Source organism: Sinocyclocheilus rhinocerous, unplaced genomic scaffold (genome assembly GCF_001515625.1).
Source record: "Sinocyclocheilus rhinocerous isolate Xijiao unplaced genomic scaffold, SAMN03320098_v1.1 scaffold730, whole genome shotgun sequence".
Lineage (NCBI taxonomy): Eukaryota > Metazoa > Chordata > Actinopteri > Cypriniformes > Cyprinidae > Sinocyclocheilus > Sinocyclocheilus rhinocerous.
This window is the reverse complement of record NW_015670605.1, coordinates 1,309,575-1,329,508: the sequence shown is the minus strand read 5'-3', so window position 1 is coordinate 1,329,508 and position 19,934 is coordinate 1,309,575. Positions and strand designations below refer to the sequence as shown.

The window sequence follows — 19,934 nt, the reverse complement described above, 5'->3', positions numbered from 1 at the left end:
GTTAAACTGCTCCTTCTGGTCAAAATATGAGTCCATAATCCATAATAACACTTCCTCCAGTGAAAAAGTTCATCGCCTATTGTGCTCTCACATCAAAATTTACCAATATATTGGTTTAGAACTGTGTTGGACTGTTCACGCTTGTAAACAGTGCTTGATCTGTGCATATTTCTCTCCTGATTCAGATGAGACTTTTTTGTCTGGAGAAACCAATATTATGTATAGAGGACTTGTATTTTAGCAAAGGTTTGAAGGAAGCAAAGGTTTGAAGTTAAAAACATCTTGATGAATTTATTACAAACAGCTTTTTGCTTCACAAGATGTTAATTGATGAAGTTGTGTGGATTACTGGGATGTTTTTATCAGCTTTTTGGACTCTCATTCTGACGGCACCCATTCACTGCAGAGGTTCTATTGGTGAGCAAGTGATGTAATGCTGAATTTCTCCAAATCTGTTCTGATGAAGAAACAAACTCATCTACATCTTGGATCACCTGAGGGTGACTAAATTCTCAGCAAATTTTCATTTTTAGGTGAGCTATTCCTTTAAGTCAATGTTGTTTTAATGGGTCAGTGTTGATATAAGCAGTATGATTCTGGGATTCATGAAATCGAAATGGCTGAATGTAGTTTCTCATATTCTTTTCTCATCCTTCCATCCAAAAGCCTCGATCCCCCTTAATGTTCATAGCCAGATTTAGACTCTGGGCGTTCACTTTTGGTCCGAAAATGCATTTGAAGTGAAGATGGCCACCTCATCACTGTATTTTTCCTTCTGTCCTTTGCTGTGTTCCCCCTTTATGAGTTGCACATGGGGCAGCCTGCAATTTATACACCACAAAATAAGCCCCTGCACATCTGCGCTCGTGACCGCACGCTCTAGCCACCACCCCGCTCTGCCCCACCCGTGGGGTGGAGGGACATTGGCAGTGTTCAGCCCACCGCAGGTCTCTCAGCAAAACACTGCAGTTATATTAAACTTAAATACAGGGGCTTGATAAACAAGAGAGAGAGAAAGAAAAAAAAACATCTCTGTCCGATCGCTGCAGTGCTGCTTCCACCATTTTTGATTGTGGTTAGTGAACGACGCTGCTAAGAAACTTTTCCCAAAACACAGAGCAGATGGTGTTTGAGTCTGTGGAAAGAAGCTGGATGGCCCCATCCTCAATGTCTGATACCCTCTTCGGGAATACACACACTTGTGGTGTACTTGCTAAATTTATACAGAGTTATAATGTGCATAAAATCTGAATATTACTGTTAGACTTGACATTGAAACTATTTATTGTCTTATGCTATGTTTCATCTATGCACACAATTCTAAATAAAAAAAGGCTACTGCAGAGGCTACTGTTGTAGGTAATGCAGTCTTTATACAATTAGTCAGTTACTCAATGTGTAACATTACAACAGCGGTAGCAAATAACAGTAGATTGAATGCATCAAGATGCTCTCAAGGGTGAATTTGACCTGCAGCCTGCACTTCCTCAAACAAAAGAAAGCCTTCCATACTGTTCTGGTATCGAATCCCCACATAAATCCAATCAATTCCCAATGAATAAAATTCAAGTTCCTCCCTACAGCGCTTTCTCTTCATCCTGTTTCACTCATGTGACAATGACGTTAAAGCAGTAGATCCCACACAGGTGCACACAAACACACACTTCTCGAGCTGGGTGATTCTCTCAGGGGAAGCTTTGTGAGGTTGGAATAAGGTTGATAAAAGCCCTGAAGTCATTCTGTGGCCTCACCATAGGCCACACTCCCTGGAATTGTGTTATTTGCCTCACGCACACACACATCCACTGTGTCATTTTCCCTGTGCTGCCGGCTGACCAGCACACAAGTGCTCATTTTCATGGCACTGTGGCTGCAAAGTGGCATGTTACAACATAAACTCTATCACACTCACACATATGTATCTATCTATCTATCTATCTATCTATCTATCTATCGTTATTTCATTCTATCTATTGTTCTGTGTATCATCTATCTATCTATCTATCTATCTATCTATCTATCTATCTCATTCTGTGTCGTTCTTTCTATATCTGTTGTTGTATCATTCTATTGTTCTATCATTAATCATTCTATATATCTGTCATTCTGTCTCTGTTGTTCTAAGTATATCAATCATTCTATCTAACTATTTTTCTGTCTATTATCTATCTGTTTTTGTATCATTCTACAATCTTGTTCTATCTATCGTTCTATCTATCATCAGTCATTCTATCTATCTATCTATCTATCTATCATTCGTTCCATCCATCCATCCATCTATCCCAGAACAACTGCTTAACAATATCCAGCAAGCATGTAGTAAAGCCCTAGCAACCAGCCAAAACAGCTTGGCAACCACCTAGCAATGCCCCAGCAACCACATACTGTAGAAAAGCCTTAGCAACCAGCTAACAATGCCATGGCAACCATCCTGAATTATATGTCAGTTGGAATGGTGAATCAAAACTGGGGACAAATTTCACATGCACACATATGCATACCGACATGCACAGTTAAACGGTGTAGATAAAAAGATTCACATGTTTGCTTTTAACAGGGCCACTGAAATCAGGCCATACATGAAAGGTGTGTGAAATACCACAAATATTTCGGAAATAAAAAGTAGGCCGCCCACAGCCATGTCAACTTCATAAAGCACATAGTATTGGGAACAAATGAGGGTAAAAAGCGAGCGGGAGGCCTAATGAAATGACTGGCTTGGCTGTTTTTAATGAGGCTAACATTGAGATGCTATCAAGTGGTAAGTGAGGGTGGAAGGGTGGTTTAACAGGCTCAAAACCACCAAAAACACACTCGCACACACACATCAGCAGTCTCTTTTCCCTAATAATCCTCTTACGTCCCGCATTTTCTGCAGTTTCTTTCACTTGAGAGTTTGTGTCACATCTAAACTTTGCGATCCCTCATCTCGAAGGTCCCATCGTCCTCTGAGAAACCATTCAAAAAACACCCATCAGCCAATCAGATTGGTGTGAAACACACTGGGAAAGAAAAGAGAACTTCACTGCATGCAAGTGAGAGAAAGAGAGAGTCATGTGACTTGAGGTCCACCAATCAGATCATGGGATTGCCGTGCAGCAGCCCTACCGCGGGAGCTGTGACCTCGGATACCTCAGACATGCGACTGACAGGCCGTTACCACGCAGATCACCATTGCGAGAGCGTCAGACACCTGAACTTTCAACTACCTGACTAAAACCACGTAGATACTACAACAACCACTACTAGACAGACAAAAGTGTCCATCGTCAAAAGTGAGTCCATTGCTCAGAGTGGCTTGGTCTTTCTCTCTCCCTCTCTTTCTCTCTCACTCTCGCTTGCTCTCACCACACGGCACATATGCTGTTCTGTTAGTCGGCTTGTGGCGAAAGATTCTTGTGGCACTCTCAAACCCCAAATTCTTGGTTGCAGACAGTCTATGTAGTTTCTTTATTTCTCTTTCTCCGACTGTCATTCTCTCAGGCTGAAGTCGGTAAGGCGGCGGAGAGGCCAGTTCTTTTCCCTCCTGAGCGGGACACATGGCTTCAAACAGCATCTTCGACACATTCTCCAGCTACTCGCCCAGTTTACTGCGAGGTAAGTCACCCGTCGTGGTATTCCCTTCCCTCCTCCTCCGCCGTTGTGGTGACCAGAAAGCTGTCAGGCGTTGTTTTGGTAGTTGAACGTTTATAAGAGTGTATCTGCTCTAGTTTGCTGTGTGTCTGTGGCAGTTTAGCAGTTATGAATGTGACACATTGCATACTTGGGTTTGATGTGTTGTGCGTGGACTACAAACTCCCTTGAGAACTATTATCTAACACTTTATAAAGTGCAACCTGGCAGTTTATGCTTGTTTTGCTTTGTAAAGGGAATTCTGTGTATATAAGTTTGACGTTGAGCCTTTATGGCCTTCCATAGATACCATGAAATCTAGATCAGGGTATTCAATGCACAAATCTGTCTTCTGCAAACTCGGAGCATAAGTTACCTGCGCATTTGTCTTCTGTTAGATGTTTGTTTTTTAATGCCGCAGTCTTTTTGGAGCAGTTCTGATGGGTTTGGATCATAATGGCCTGCTCACCACAAGCATTAGCACCATAAACGCTCTCTCAGCGCAGGGCGCAAGGGAGGAACCAGCTAGACCAACCTTTACTGGAACTCACAAACCAGTCAACTTCTGGAGCCAGGGCACTCTCGGCCTTTCTGTGGTCGCTGTGTATATGTGTGGGTACGAGCCCAAGTCAACATTAGTGATTTACTGGCATCTGCATCTCCTGAGCTCCTCAGAAGAGGCCATTTGCCACTATGGTAACATCAACTTGTGATGAGGTGCTTCCTGTCCTTGGATCGAGTCCGATTTTGTTTGAAAAACAATGCAGAATCATTCTCCTTATGTAGAGCTCATTTAGGGCGAGATGGAGTTTAAAGTCAGCGTGAGGTCAATATTTACTCTGATATTTACTCTTTAATGCATGTATCTGGTCTAATTGTTCTTGATGCATCACTGCAATTACTTGAAATAAAAAAAAGTTTGACTTCATAATGACTTTCCTATTTGGCTGACATCACAAATTTCTCCAATTACCTGTCATTCTCATATATAATTCTCAGTTTTCACAATCCAGTCAATTTCTAATGTATAAATTGAAGACCTGTCCTACATTTTCCAAAGTCTTACTTAGAAATTTGTAATATAAAGGAAGAAAAAATGGGTTGCAAATTGCATTCATATTGAATTTGATTTCATTTTGAATATGTGTGTGTGTGTGTGTGTGTGTGTGTGCATGCATATGCGTTACAATGTGCAGTTATTGTAAATTAATATGTATAATTAATAATGTTAATATTTACATTTATGCATTTGGCAGATGCTTTCATCCAGTGCAACTTGCATTGCATTCAAGATGCTGTATGCATTTCATCAGTTCATGCATTCCCTGGGAATGCTCTATATTAATCTTAATTATTTTTCTAGCAAGTAATATTCATTAGTGTAGGCTGTTTACTGTTGCCGAGCAATGTAGAAACCTGGTGCTGCATTACTGCAATTGCTTTCAAAAGCAACTCATCCAATCAGAATTAAGAGTCAAATATACCTGTTTCAGAAAACAAGTTGTGTAAGATCAAAGTAAAGCCAAGATTACATGTGATACTTTCGGTCTTAAGTGACGCCACCCAGCCCGGGAGAGACTAAATATATACGGCCTGCCTGCATTGTTTTGTTTTTTTTCTTCTTTGCAGTCCATTTCACATAGATGACTTCAGATCCATTTATATCCCGCTCATCTGCATGCATCAAAGTCTAGAAGTTTGAGTAATTGCTGCTGAATTGATCATCACATGGTACAGTTGAGTCTGTGTTTACATGCATCAGCAGAATTCTGAGCCGGGTTAACATTACCGTAGAGTCTGGGATGGATCTTTGTGAGTTAAATGAAGTAGCTCAGAATTGGACAGAGTAAATGCTGATGTCAATCGCTTTATATAGATGCAGTAGATAAATGCTAGTGGGGGTTTATGTTTGCTATGTTTCTGTAAACTCCTAGCATGCCGTTCCACTCTCATTCCAAAAGTTCAGTATTGGAGGGACAATCAGTTATTAAAAAATCTTGATTGATTACTAATCAGAATAATTCAGGAAAAATGTATCCCAATGTCTGTGGTGTTTATGTTCCCTGTGGGATGAGCTGAGGGTTTTAGTTTGTCTTAACAAAGTGCTTTCATTCAAAATTAAGGAAAAAAAAAAACACAGTGAAGGGAAACAGAAGTGTTAAAAAGTGTGTTTGCTACAACAGTGTTGCCAAAATAAGAGTCTGGGTGAGAGAGATACTGTTTGCAGGATATTTTTAACCAGTTGGTTTCTGTTTAAAGGCAACATGAAATACCTTTCGCAACTCATTTTACTTTTGCAATTTAATTAAATTCAAAATAATACAGATGAAAAAATGTAGGGTGGGACTGGAGTGTTACATATCAAAATAGAGCCAGGTGACTGGAGGGAAGAGGTTGAGAAGTAATAGAAATTTGTGATAATAGAAGGAAAATAATGTAGTTTCAGAACTGAATTGTATTTTGAAGACGCAATTTTGGCAAAACTTTTTAATTTGCAATAATGTGCACTGATGAATCAGTCACAATTGGGATAACGTGTATTAAGAAAGTGGCCCCATTTTTATTAAGTGGCCCTAATACCTGTGTACTTACATAGTAACAAGATGTGTACGTAGTATGTAACCACAGTGTAAGTACACATTGGTACATGCCAAACCCCCAGACAACATCGTGTCCATGCCATTGCTGAGCAACGACAACACGGAAACATGTGGAAAAGGTTAACTTTAACCACGAAACCAGATCGGCTGACCTGTAACGTTACACTCTCACTCAAAGGATGGACGATCTGACAGGATTGTTACTATGAGGTGGATCACATCTAATGTGTATAGTAAAGACAAACTCACCGTGTCTATATAGTCATGATGAAGATGTATATACATTTCAATTTCAGCAGGAAACTATTTTTACAGCTACATTATTGTTCCAGCCACAATTAATCACAGCAATGTACCGTATTGACCCGAATATAAGACAATGTTTTTTTTGGGGAAATACATCTGAAAAAACGCGGTCGTCTTATATTCAGGGTCTAGACTTTGACATGTCAATAATACACCCACAACAATAGGTGGCGCCAAATACGCATAAAACGAGTGTGCCATGAAATACGTAATGTAATGCGTGTTGTAAACCATGCGTCACTCAGAAAACAACAGGCCAATCAGAAGAGAGGCTCTTGAATATTAATTAGACAGGCCAAAATCGAGACTGTAAAAATATATTGAGATGGTTTTTGGTACTTATACCGCAAATATATATTCTTAAGGACATCAAGACTTAAAATAAAACTCCAGCAAGGTGTAAAATATGTGACCTTTAATATGTGACCCTGGACCACAAAACCAGTCATTTTTGGCTGTTGCTACAAATATACCCCAGCGACTTAAGACTGGTTTTGTGGTCCAGGGTCACATATAAAGTGTAACACTTTATTTACCAAAAAGTGCTGTTAGTCCTCTTACACATTTGTACTTTAATTACCAAAAAGTGTTGTTACCAATGTCCTGTTACACATTTGTATTTACACATAACATTCAGTGGGTTGTTACATGTGTGTAGTTACACAAACATTACAGCTGTAGATAATATGTACCAATGTGTACTTACACTGTGGTTACACACTATGTATACATCTAGTTACTATGTAAGTACACAGGTATTAGGGCCACTTAATATAAAGTGGGACCATGAATTCTGTTCCTACTGTTTTTTAGAGTCAGATACTGACTCTGGTATTCTCAGATACCAAAATGCATCTCTAATTACCATTGGAAATCATTTGTGAATATGCAATATCCTTTTTCTATTGTTCGGCCATGTAACCAAAAGTGAATCATTTAAAAGCAGAAAGCCATTAAGTTCTCCAATCTGAGTTTTTCAGATATCCTTTGTTGTGTGCAAAAAAAAAAAAAAAGCCATTCACAATTTGTTGTGTAAAATCATACTCCATTTTGGTTAAGGATTAAGGATTAACAGCATATCTAATAAATATAATGATCATGTCTAATAAATATAGTGATCTGAATAAATTTAAACTATGTGTGATATACTGTATATGTATATTTATGCAGTATATTTGCTCTATTATACTGATCTAAGGTCTAAATCAAGACATTTATTCTCAAATATATTAAATTCAGAAAAGTTCTTCTAAATTCCAAATTCAAATTTAAAGGTAAATAAATGAAGACAGTCATGACACGTCTTCAGCATACAAAAAAAAAAAAAAAAAGTATTTTTGTCTTGTCTTGTTATCCAGTAATAATAGATAACCATCATTAAAACTGGATATATTTACTTGAAAAGCAAAATTGCATAAAATATTTAGACAAGTATCCAGGTAATTAACCTTCTTTTTCTTACCCCATTGGAAGGTTTGTCCTTGATTTATACATAAATCTAATACAGTTTACTGAGGTTTATGAATAAAACGCGAACATTTGCCTGTGGGGAAAGAATAATAAACGTAATTTAAGTGCATTCATTATGCACATTAAGTACATATTATTAAATACAATTATTCATTTTTAAGTATGTTTAGATATTTCACTGGAAAACACAAGAAAAAATTATTTTAAAAAAATGTATTTAAGCGCATACTGTATGTACAATGATGTACAATATGGAAAGAGTCTCGTAAAATGGTTCACATAGAAGAGAAAGAGTGAGTGTGAGAAAGAAAATTGATGGAACAAGGCGAGAGGGTGTGTGTGTGTGTGTGTGTGTGTGTGTGTGTGTGTTGCGTGTTAATCTGATGCAGACTCTGTTTGCTTCTGCTGCTCACCAGCAACCACAATGAGGTCACACCTGTTGCACTGAAACAGCAGTCTAAAACACACACACACACACACACTCAATATAGAAATTTATAATAACGTATCTAGCCATTTACATGCATAAATGGAAACATACACGAACACACAACCACACATAAGAGTACAGGTCTGCTCGCATTAAATTGGCCTAAATTTTAAACATGCAATGTAAAAATGATTTACAGATCTAGTAAATATGTTCTTTTACTTGATTATTTCCATTTGCGTATTTGCTATTTTCAGGAACACCAGTAATGCATCTCAATGCAGTTTATTTCTATATACTCTGTTTTGTTTTGTTTTGTTTTTTCTTTGTTTCTATTGTTCACACCAACAAACACAACTGGACTCATGCAGTATTTGAGTTCAAATGGCCTGAAAAAAACAACAACAAAAAAACGAAAAACTCTTTGGTTGAGGCCTATTCACTCTCTTATCAACATGCACTGGGGCATTAATAATTAATATTGGTGCATATGTTGCCAGTTGTTTACACTGTTTTTGTTGATTTTGTTGTCACATTTAGCAACTTGTTGTCTTGTGATGCCAGAATGAGCTTGTTCCTCTCAGTGTGTGTTCATACCATGTTGTCAATAGTTAACTCTACACAACATGCTTAAGTTCTCTTAGGAAACGATATTACTCCACAAACACTCTTGAAGGAATTTTTAATGGAGACAACCCTAAATCCTTTTTAGAATTTTTATCTAAAGTAATTTAAAGGTTTTTAAAATTGCTATTTTATGCAACTTGTTACTCATCATGAAAATAGCCAAAGAAACTTATGGTATAAACACCAACTGACGTCTACCCAGCATGCATATTTCTCTTATATATATATATATATATAAGAGGTGGATATAATATTGAACAATATTACAAGTCAAAAGTTATATTTAGAAATCACACAGTTCGTTTAGAACCCATTGATACAACTTATGCCATCTTCTTGGATTTAATCTAAATAGTAATTTTTTGATGGCCGATTTAAAGTTTACATTTTAGTCGAGACTTTTAGTTAAACTAATTAAAGGGACAGTGCACTCAAAAATAAAGATTCTGCCATCATTTACTCACTCTCATGTCATTGCTAACCAGCATGACTTTCTGTTTTATCTGTGGAAAAGAAACTACAATCAATGTCATGTTTCAGCCCGAAATATATCAAAAGTAATTCAGGTCTGGAACAACATGCAGGTGAGTAAATTATGACAGAATTTTGAATTCCACTCAGAAGAAGCCATGCAAACTGTTACCTTCAGGTTTCCACAAACAACCCATTTTGTACAGCGTGCAAACATGTGTACACAAGCATACATCTGCATGCATGCACATATGTAGACATGCATAGAGGAGCCACTGTGGAATCCTGCCTGAGTCTTCCGGTTGAATTCTACCAACGTAACCTCACATAACACGAAGAGCAAAGCTAAACTCCATCAGTTGGAGCTACAGAAAACATCTAAAGCATTCATGGCAGAACTTAAGGACACTGAGTGCTTAGCCCGCAGATTTACCAATGCAGCATGCAGGTCCTGCAAAACTTCAGATGACAGTTTATTAATTTCATAAACACATGGTTCGTGCTCCTATAAATTGATATATCACTGCGCTGGAGCGCATTCAAAGGCTTTCAGCTCCTGCCCATTACCCTCGGCCCCCGAAAATATCAGCATCCAAGGCAAGAACTGAAATCTGTAACCAGATATTGGGGGTCTGGATATTGGACAGGGAAGAACATAATGAAAACTGCATGAGGGTCTCAGCAGAGGGTCTGGCTTCTGTGTCTAATTTAGCTCAGAACAATTCCTATTTATAAAGCGCAGGCTCTGTTGTGGGACTGGAGTTGATTAGGGAAATGTCCTGAGTATAAGGGGAGTGTTTTGCAGGGATTTCTTGTCACTGGTCCTGAAGCTAGCGATCAGAGCTCGTGTCAGGACATTTTAATGGCTGTGATGAGTGAGAGATTTTCTTGTGTAGTTGCTCTATCTTTCTTGAGGGACTGTTATTTAGGTTGCAAACAGAGTTTTTTTTTTTACCCCGTAAAGCCTGACATATGAAATAAGAGTCCACAAAATCTATTTGTTCTTGTTTGGATTATTATATGTGACCCTGGACCACAAAACCAGTCTTAAGTTGCACGGGGATATTTGTAGCAATAGCCAAAAATACATTGTGTGGGTAAAAATGATAGATTTCTCTTTTATGCCAAAAATCATTAGGATATTAAATAAAGATCATGTTCCATGAAGATATTTTGTAAATTTCCTACCGTAAATATATCAAAACTTAATTTTTGATTAGTAATATGCATTGCTGAGAACTTCATTTGGACAACTTTAAAGGTGATTTTCTCAATATTTAGATTTTTTTTGCACCCTCAGATTCCAGATTGTCAAATAGTTGAATCTCAGCCAAATATTGCCCTATCCTAACAAACCATACATCAATGAAAAGCTTATTTATTCAGCTTTCAGATGATGTATAAATCTCAATTTTGAAAAATTGACACTTAAGATTGGTTTTGTGGTCCAGGGCCACATATATTGTATTATTATAATGATACAAAATGTATTCTTTTTTACTTTATAAAAATCAGTAAAGATTTCTCAGCAAAAAAAAAAAAACACGTGGACCACAACTTAAGGGTGGTTCAGTTAAGATAATTAGCAGTTTTGCTTGATAGAAGATTTTAAATTTGAAATTACATTCATTTAGAAATGAAATAAAGGCTCTGTTCTAATGTCTATATAGACAGCATCCTATCTAAATTTGAAACTCATAACTGACTGATTTGATCATATAAATGGTGCAACTCTTGCAAAGTAAAGTGTAGATGAGATTTGACTCTTTCAGTTGAGCTTGGTGTGAGCAAATTGAAGTCCAATCATTTAAAAAATACACAGTGCATAGCCATATAGGTCGAAATATTTCAATTTTGTATCAAATTAAACGGTTTTAAATGAATTATTGAAGTATATAGAAAAGAAACGCATAAGGCTGAGTAAATTATGACAAAATGTTCATTTATTTTCAACTATCCTTTAATGTGTGCTTTTCTGTGTGTCATTAAACCTAGCGTGTTGGTATTCAGGTACCGAGCTACTGTATAAACTGAGGTTGTATTCGGAATAGCATACTAGCAAACTACTTCTTTCTAAAGTTATGGCAGAAATAGTATGAGTAGTATGGTAGTATGCTACTCTGAATTGGGCCATTTGGACCTTTGCATGATTATGTTCAACTATTCTTCCGCCATGAAAGTAGTAGACAATTTGCTATATTGACATTGCAGCAACATTGTGATCAGATTTAGTTGACTAAAAGACTGGGAATTTTAGCCTAGTTTTAATCAATGAAAACTTAAAAAACTGATAATCCCAATTATTTTGATATTATTGATTACTGATTGTGATTGTTGTCATTTGAGAAATTTCCTCAGAATTATTGCACTTTGACCTATAAGCACAAATAAAGAGAATGTCAACTGATAAACATGGATTATTTTACCTCATATAGTTTCCTGATTTATTAAATGATCATATAAATTAACATGTCAACTAAATGAAAACTGGTAAAACTCAGAAGCTTTTCTCAAAAGCTAACACAGTGAACTTCCTTGTATTATTTCCAATAATTCCAAATTATATTCATGTTTTCTAATAAAACAAAAAAAGACTTGTGGCACAAAGGTTGCATAAGTGCACTTATTCAGCAACCACATCCATGTTTGAATTTATTGCAGTTCCTCACTGAGAAGGTTTGGCAGATTTAGTCGCAGCAAACAGCACAAACGGCCATCTGAAGGAACACAGACTGACCGTATTACACATTAATTTGAGCAGAATATCTCAATGGAGATCGCTGAACTCCAACTTACATGTTTGTCAATATTTTCAGCTCATCAGCTCTTTTTCCGCAGTGTAAGAGAGAGCGTGTGTGAATGGTTGCCAAGTTACAAAGATAAAGTAAAACACTGGGCAGAAAATGTGTCATTTTAAGAAGTCTGATAGGGGAATTTGAACTCTTGACATCTGGCAACCCCAAGCAGGAAAACTCATGAAGGTCTATATTTTTTTCTCCACTTTTTTTGTTGAAGAAAATAGAGTGATTTTGGATATAAAAAGTTTTTGTTTTTTAGTCTCGCGGTTGCATAAGTGCACTTATTCAGCAACCACATCCATGTTTGAATTTATTGCAGTTCCTCACTGAGAAGGTTTGGCAGATTTAGTCGCAGCAAACAGCACAAACGGCCATCTGAAGGAACACAGACTGACCGTATTACACATTAATTTGAGCAGAATATCTCAATGGAGATCGCTGAACTCCAACTTACATGTTTGTCAATATTTTCAGCTCATCAGCTCTTTTTCCGCAGTGTAAGAGAGAGCGTGTGTGAATGGTTGCCAAGTTACAAAGATAAAGTAAAACACTGGGCAGAAAATGTGTCATTTTAAGAGGTCTGATAGGGGGATTTGAACTCTTGACATCTGGCAACCCCAAGCAGGAAAACTCATGAAGGTCTATATTTTTTCTCCACTTTTTTTGTTGAAGAAAATAGAGTGATTTTGGATATAAAAAGTTTTTGTTTTTTAGTCTCGCCTTTTTTAAAATCAACAATAGTGCATGTTGATACAGTCACAGTTAGTGTTTATTGATGTAGGTATCATCTCGTCTTTGTCTTGCCTCTTAGTAAAGGAAAAAAGGTTGTCAATGGGTATTTTCTTCATAGTTTTTGCTAATGACATTAACACTGATTGCATACTAAAGTTGATTTATAAATTACACTCTGACATATTTCTGATTGCAATGATGTACAAAATCAAGTGTGTGTAGTTAGAAAATGTTCCATTCAAAATATTAGTATGTTTCGAGCCTTAAAATGCTGCCTATGCTAGGTTTTGGAACAGAGCCAGTGTGTTTCTTTTGTAAACCAGAGTACTAGGTCTTGAAAAGGTCATTGCGTGTGCATCAAAAGTGTTTTTCATGTATGTTTGCTCCATTCAGTGGCAGCTGTGTACTGGGTTCACCCAGAGTTAGTGTGTGTTTTCAGCGCTTGGGCGTGTGATTGTGTGTGACAGCAGCATTCCTGGGTGTATGCGAAACACATTACCACAACACACAGTGAGTCTAAAGAACAAGAGGTGTTCGGTGGTCCTTCCATAACGACCTGTCATGATATGAGGAGGCAGAGGGATGTCAATGTCATTTAGAATGTCTAGACGAGCTATTTTTGAGAGACCCTCGCTGCAGTGGAACAGACGTCATGAAGGCAGGATGAACACTTCCAGAATATCCACAGCACTGGAAAGCTCAGTGGAAATGCTCATAAAATAGTTTCTGTTTGATTCTCTGAGCATGTTAAAATAAATGCATCTAACATCTCTATAGCTCACATGTTCCAGTGAGTAATGGACCATTAGGAGAGATTGCAGTCCCATGGTACACTTCGTTTCATGCTTATGAAACTTTTCTCTCCACCACTGGTAACTTTTTATTGCAGTACTGCTCATTGTCTCTCCTTATGATTAATTGCGTATGTTTGTGATTTTCATTCATTTGTAAGTTTCAGGCAGAAGTCTATGAAAACTAAATAAATGTAAATGTTATATAGATAATTCTGAATTTTGCTTGCAAAAACACGTACACTATCATTCAAAAGTTTGGTTTCAGTACGATTTAAGAAGAAAAAAAAAACTATTATGCTCACCAAGGCTGCATTTGTTTGATCAAAAATACAGTAAAAACTGTAATTTTGTGAAATGTTATTACAATTTAAAATAACTGTTTTCTATTTGAATAATTTTTATCAATTAATTTATTCCGGTGATTCAAAGCTGAATTTTCAGCATCATTACTCCAGTCTTCAATGTCACATGATCCTTCAGAAATCATTCTAATATGCTGATTTCCTGCTTAAGAAACATTTCCTTGCCCTGCCGGCTCCGCCCAAGCTCGAGCTTCACAGTTTAATTTTTATTATTAAAATAAATAACCATTTCTCCTGCAATTGAGTCCTCGCTTCATCTCCCCGCACGCACCGTGACACTTTAAAACTGTGCCCTGAAGCGTCTGCACACAATCGTTTTATTTGTCGTTAAAACCTAAGGTTAAATCCTAGGTTAAGACCGATGCGTCATCAATGCCTCAATTATCCGTCTGAAAGTGTGCGAGACTTATACGCGATGGAGACTCTTCTACCATGAGAACTCTCACAGACAGACAAAAATCCTTAATCGTCTTCAAATCCTCTCCCTTCCTCTCTCCCTTATTTGCCAGAGTGCAATAAAACAAGTTAATTATGGTGTTGAAAATATGAGGATAATGATAGGATATAAGATGATGGTCGCCCTGAGGTTATGAGTTTTTGATTCTCTCTGTTGCCTTTTTGTTTTTTGTTTTTGTTTTTTTCGCTCGCTAAATCCAAGGAGCCCTTCCCAGAAAAAGCTGAAGTTGTTTACAAGCGGTTTATTGACTTGCGTTGGGTGATGGGTTGGTCTTTGTGAAAGGAAACAGCTCAGAGTTCTTGAAGTAAATAATTACTTCAGATGCTTATTTCAATGCATATGTGGTTCACTCCAATTAAAATCAATGCCATATAGAAGATTAGATTTTAGGGGTGGTTTGAGTTTGTTTTTGTTTAATTTTTATTATTAAAATAAATAACCATTTCTCCTGCAATTGAGTCCTCGCTTCATCTCCCCGCACGCACCGTGACACTTTAAAACTGTGCCCTGAAGCGTCTGCACACAATCGTTTTATTTGTCATTAAAACCTAAGGTTAAATCCTAGGTTAAGACCGATGCGTCATCAGTGCCTCAATTATCCGTCTGAAAGTGTGCGAGACTTATACGTTTATTATTTTACTAGCTATTTTTCATATTGTCATATATTGGAATATTTATTCACAACAGATGTTTTCTTTAGTACACATTTAGTATTTGTGTTTCATTTGAATCACTCTTTATCTTTACCTGATTTATTATGTTGTGTTTCCTGATGAGGTCACAGACCAGCTGGCAAGTAATGTTTAATTCAGTATGATTTATGAGTTGGTACTTTGAATGATTAGTAATGTTGTAATGTTTTAAAGGTTCATTACTTTTACATTTATTCCTTAGGAAACAACATGTTTGCCAGCAAAAAATAAGCTCAGCAGTGTGAAAACACTCTTATCTCTCATTTACGGGCCACTGATAGAAAGTCAAACTTGGCGAGCCCATTATGTGTGATTAAACATGCTGCGAGTCTGTTAACGAGCTCGTTTTAGAGCTTTGTCTTTAATCAACGCAATGGCAAAGACTTTACATGCTCTTGGATTGATTAGCTCAAATAACAGCACAGAACAACACCTTCCAGCACTGTGACTGAGTTTACAAACACACCAGAAGAGAGCTTAGTGACATCAGCCTTAAAGGGGTCCTATTATGCGTTTTCACTTTTTCAACTTTAGTTAGTCTGTAATGTTGCTGTTTGAGCATAAAAAAGATTTGCACAGTTACAAAGTTCAAAGTCCACTTCAAAAGGATATTTTATTTAACAGAAATCACTTTTCAAAAACTACAACGAACGACTCGTTTGGACTACAACGCATATTTTCCAGGATTTGTGATATCACAAATATCGACGAATGGGACGAGACCTGGTTGAGCTGCACTAGAGAAGGCAACGAGTGTTATCACTATGTCGGAGACACGCTAGCTTTCCCAAGGCAGACGAACTTAGAGTGGTTACAATCATCCGGGTTTAAATCGCGCTCAAATTGATTTGATTTTGACGCAATATTTACACTGAAGCTGGCAGGCAGCTATGCAGCTATACAAAATCAAGACTTTGGAAAAGTGCATAATAGGACCCCTTTAAAAGAAAGTCCTTTCAGAGTAAGTCAAATACCATTCAGACAGAAATGTTGTTCAAGGCCTGATTTGCAATTTAGAGACTTTCAAAGTTTGCAGCATATTACGAATTATATAATCGTATACATTTGTATGCCCTTAATAGACGCTTGTATCCAAAGTGACTTAGATTACTTTTGAAGGTATACATTTCATCAGTTCATGCATTCCCTGGGAACTGAACCCATGACCTTGGTGTATTATGCACCATATTATGCACCACAGAGCTTAGTGCGTTGCAGTCAGAAAATCTGCATCAACATAATCATACGTGTTCACCACGTGTGCTCATGAGCACATGCTCTGACAAGCGTGCTGTTTTGATGAATTCCTCTGTTTAATGTCGACCTACATTTTTAATTCCCCCATTCCTTTCATATACAGCATATCTCCTCCCTCTCAGACACTCGCGAGATGGACCGCTTCGTCTGAACAAAATAAAAGATTAACATGTGGCTTTTGTTGCAGGCGGGAATGAATGACAGCATTCCACATGAGACCACATCAAAGGCCCACTATATCTCACACCATTTCTCCTCTTTCTCTTCTACCACTTTATCATGCTTTCATTTTTCTTTTTTACACAGCTTTTGTTTTCCTCTCTCGGTTTTAAATGCCTTTTTAAAATCCAACAACATCTATCTGTCGTTCTAATGTTCTATCTGTCGTTCTAATGTTCTATCTATCTATCTATCTATCTATCTCTTTCTCTGTCTGTCTGTCTGTCTGTCTGTCTGTCTGTCCATCTACACATCCATCCGTCTGTCCATCCATCCATCCATCTATCTATCCATCTGTCTGTCTATCTACCAATCGTTCGTTCTATCGTTTGTTTTATCTGTCTTTTTAGTCCTTTTTCCCCCTTTTCTCTGTCTTTCTCTCTCTGTCTGTGTGTTCCAGCTGAGAAAGGTCCCACCGCATGCAAACACAAAGGGGCATTGTATTCTGGGTAAAATGTGGTAAGCAGACGCGGGTGGACGGCCCTAGCGGTTGCTGGCAGGCAGACACACTTCCTAACGCTGACGGCACATGAGCTCTTGTTTTGGGAAGGCCCTGAGTTTTGGTGGCTGTGGCAAGGGGCATTTATGAAAGCGGGACGTGGCTTATTTTGGGAGCCAGTGGGGTGAGTGTAAATTTAGCCCCCACCACAAGGTCACCCCTGGATCCCTTTCTCTCTGTCTCCCTCATTAAGACATTCGTACGTCCATCTGTTGTCAGGGTGGGACCACCGTGTGCCCACTGAAACTCATCTCTCACTTACTCCATCAAATTGGTTCCAACTAGTCTGAAAATACATCTCTATGCTGTGCTCGGGGGTCTTTTCCAGGGGCTTTGAAGTTTTCCTAGAGGGTCAGACTTCCCAGCGGTGGTGGTGGATTACTGCGGTTCGACTGTAAAAATAAAGCCACATAATAGAACTGTGCGCCAGCAGAATTATCTCCACGAGAGTGTTTTATTTAGAAATGTGGGAGATTTTTTTCTGCTAATTTATTTTTTCTGTCCCCTAAGATTATTTTAAAGATCTCTTTAGTTTTAAAGGTGGTGTGTGTAATATCTTAAATGTTATATTCTTTATCCAAGCTTAATGTGGAGAGAGTATAAATACTTCACAAAAAATAAGCCATTCGTAAACACTGTGACACTATGTTCAAAACATTGCTCTGTCTGTTTAAGCATCACAACCAGGCAAACCCAGCTACACTGACTAAACCAATGATGTTTTATAAAATTATAATGTGTGTGTGAGTTGAGGCTTGGTTATAGTTCAAGTCCAAGGCCCATCACATTTTCTTAAAAAAAAAAAAATTATTATTAAGGTAATAATGAAATCTTTATTCCAGGATATGTTGTAAATGTTTTATCATAAAACTAAATTTGAAAAAAATATATATATTTTTAAGTATTGCAAATGCTTTTGTTTAAAGAATCACCCATTACTGGTTAATAACAGGGTTTTAAAGAAACCCTCAAACACACACAAATTCCTCTTCATAAGGTTGTGTGTGTAAGATAATGGCGATGAATCTGTGTGAATGACAACACAAACGTAGGACAGTCATGGTGATTCTCATGTGTTGTGAACTCATAAATGAATGCTGCTGGTCAACCACAGTCAGAGGCAAAATGTGCTTGATCAACAGCATCAGCATTTTAATGAAACGCTGTACATTGTCTGACCACATATGAAAGAACTTTTCGAAAGCAGACAGGAAGAGTCTGAGAAAGCGACTTCTTGGGTTGGGAATGGCAAATGTTTTAAATATGAGTTAAAAGAGGCACATTTTGGTGGGAAAAATCAACCTGCTGTTTATTACGGCAGTGAAATGTGTTCTAGTCTTTTTTTTTTCTTTTTTCTTTTTGCAGTAATATCTGCTGGTGACTGGTGTGGTGTATTCTTAAAGGGATATTTTCTTCTTTTTTATTTCATTTTAATTTTACCCCTAACATTCAATAATGTTGGTAAATGTTTACACATTTTCCAACTTCTCTTTTGCTCTTATAATTAAATGGGTTATACAGCTGTGTATAAACTATGTAAGCTTCCTCTGCACATCTTAAATGTGATAAAGCGCTGTGCTGCACTTCTTTGTGGATTTGCTGGGGTTTTATTTTTATTTTTCTCTTTTTATAGAGTTTAACTGCTAAAGACTTTTCTTAAACATGCAATTACTGTAGATTAGAGATGCGATATCACAGCACATGACACAGAGTGAGAGTGATGTAGTGAGTCACTGTGTGTGTGGGGGGGTGTGAGTGTTTTTGTATTTACAGATCATGTGCAAACATAAGAGATTCAACTTGATTAATCAAAATGTTATTAAACTCACAACCGAATTGATGTTTATGAAGACTTAGATGTGTTATGCACATTTAAGCAAGTAAAAAGACCAGGGAGACCGTGTAGCATGTGTGATGTGTGCAAATCAGACCTTACTTACTTTCTACTGATGTTTCCTGTCTCACGCCAGTGATGTTTCAGAAGCTTCAGCTGATGCACATGCCTCCTCTAGGGGCCAGGAGGACGACTATACCACCATGAAGTTAGTCCAAATCCAACTGAAAGAGGAAATTACATTGAAATTGCACATATCTCCATAAAACAGCATTTGATTTATTTCTCAAGGGAGGCATTTTACTCAGACAGTTCTTGCTGCGGAGTCTCAATACTCCTAACAGCGTAATAAATCTTTGTACTTTTTTTCTACCGCAAACATTAACTCAGATCTCTCTCTGTAAAACACTTCCTGCATGCTCCATGAAAAACAGACTGTTTTGATGACACGATGCATCATGCGTTTTCAGTGTTATGTCACATAAAACTTCTCCACAGCATCAGAGCATTTTTAGTTCATAAACACTTATTGTAAAACAGATACACTGTAATAATTTGTGAACAATTTTCACTCAGAAGTTAATAGTAAATTTCATAGTTCATTACAAAGAAACAGCAAGTAACACAACAGCAAAATACAGCAAGCATGACATTTTAAAGTATAAAAACCTGAAATGGTATTTTCTTGTAAAACTTGCTCCAATAATCTTTTTGGACTATTTAAGTTTTATTTTTAAATATATTTAAAAAAAAAAAAATCTTCATATATATATA

The 19,934-nt window shown here is 37.3% G+C and overlaps 1 protein-coding gene across 1 annotated transcript in view; it reads left to right on the top strand.

Moving 5' to 3' along the window:
* Positions 1–3,441: 3,441 nt before the first annotated feature.
* The window catches only part of runx3 (RUNX family transcription factor 3), a 63,941-nt gene continuing 47,448 nt past the window's right edge, over positions 3,442–19,934 (top strand). The window contains exon 1 of the mRNA XM_016546236.1: positions 3,442–3,597. Within this exon, the coding sequence (XP_016401722.1) occupies positions 3,540–3,597 (58 nt within the window). The 5' untranslated portion in view covers positions 3,442–3,539. The remainder of the gene's footprint in view (positions 3,598–19,934) is intronic.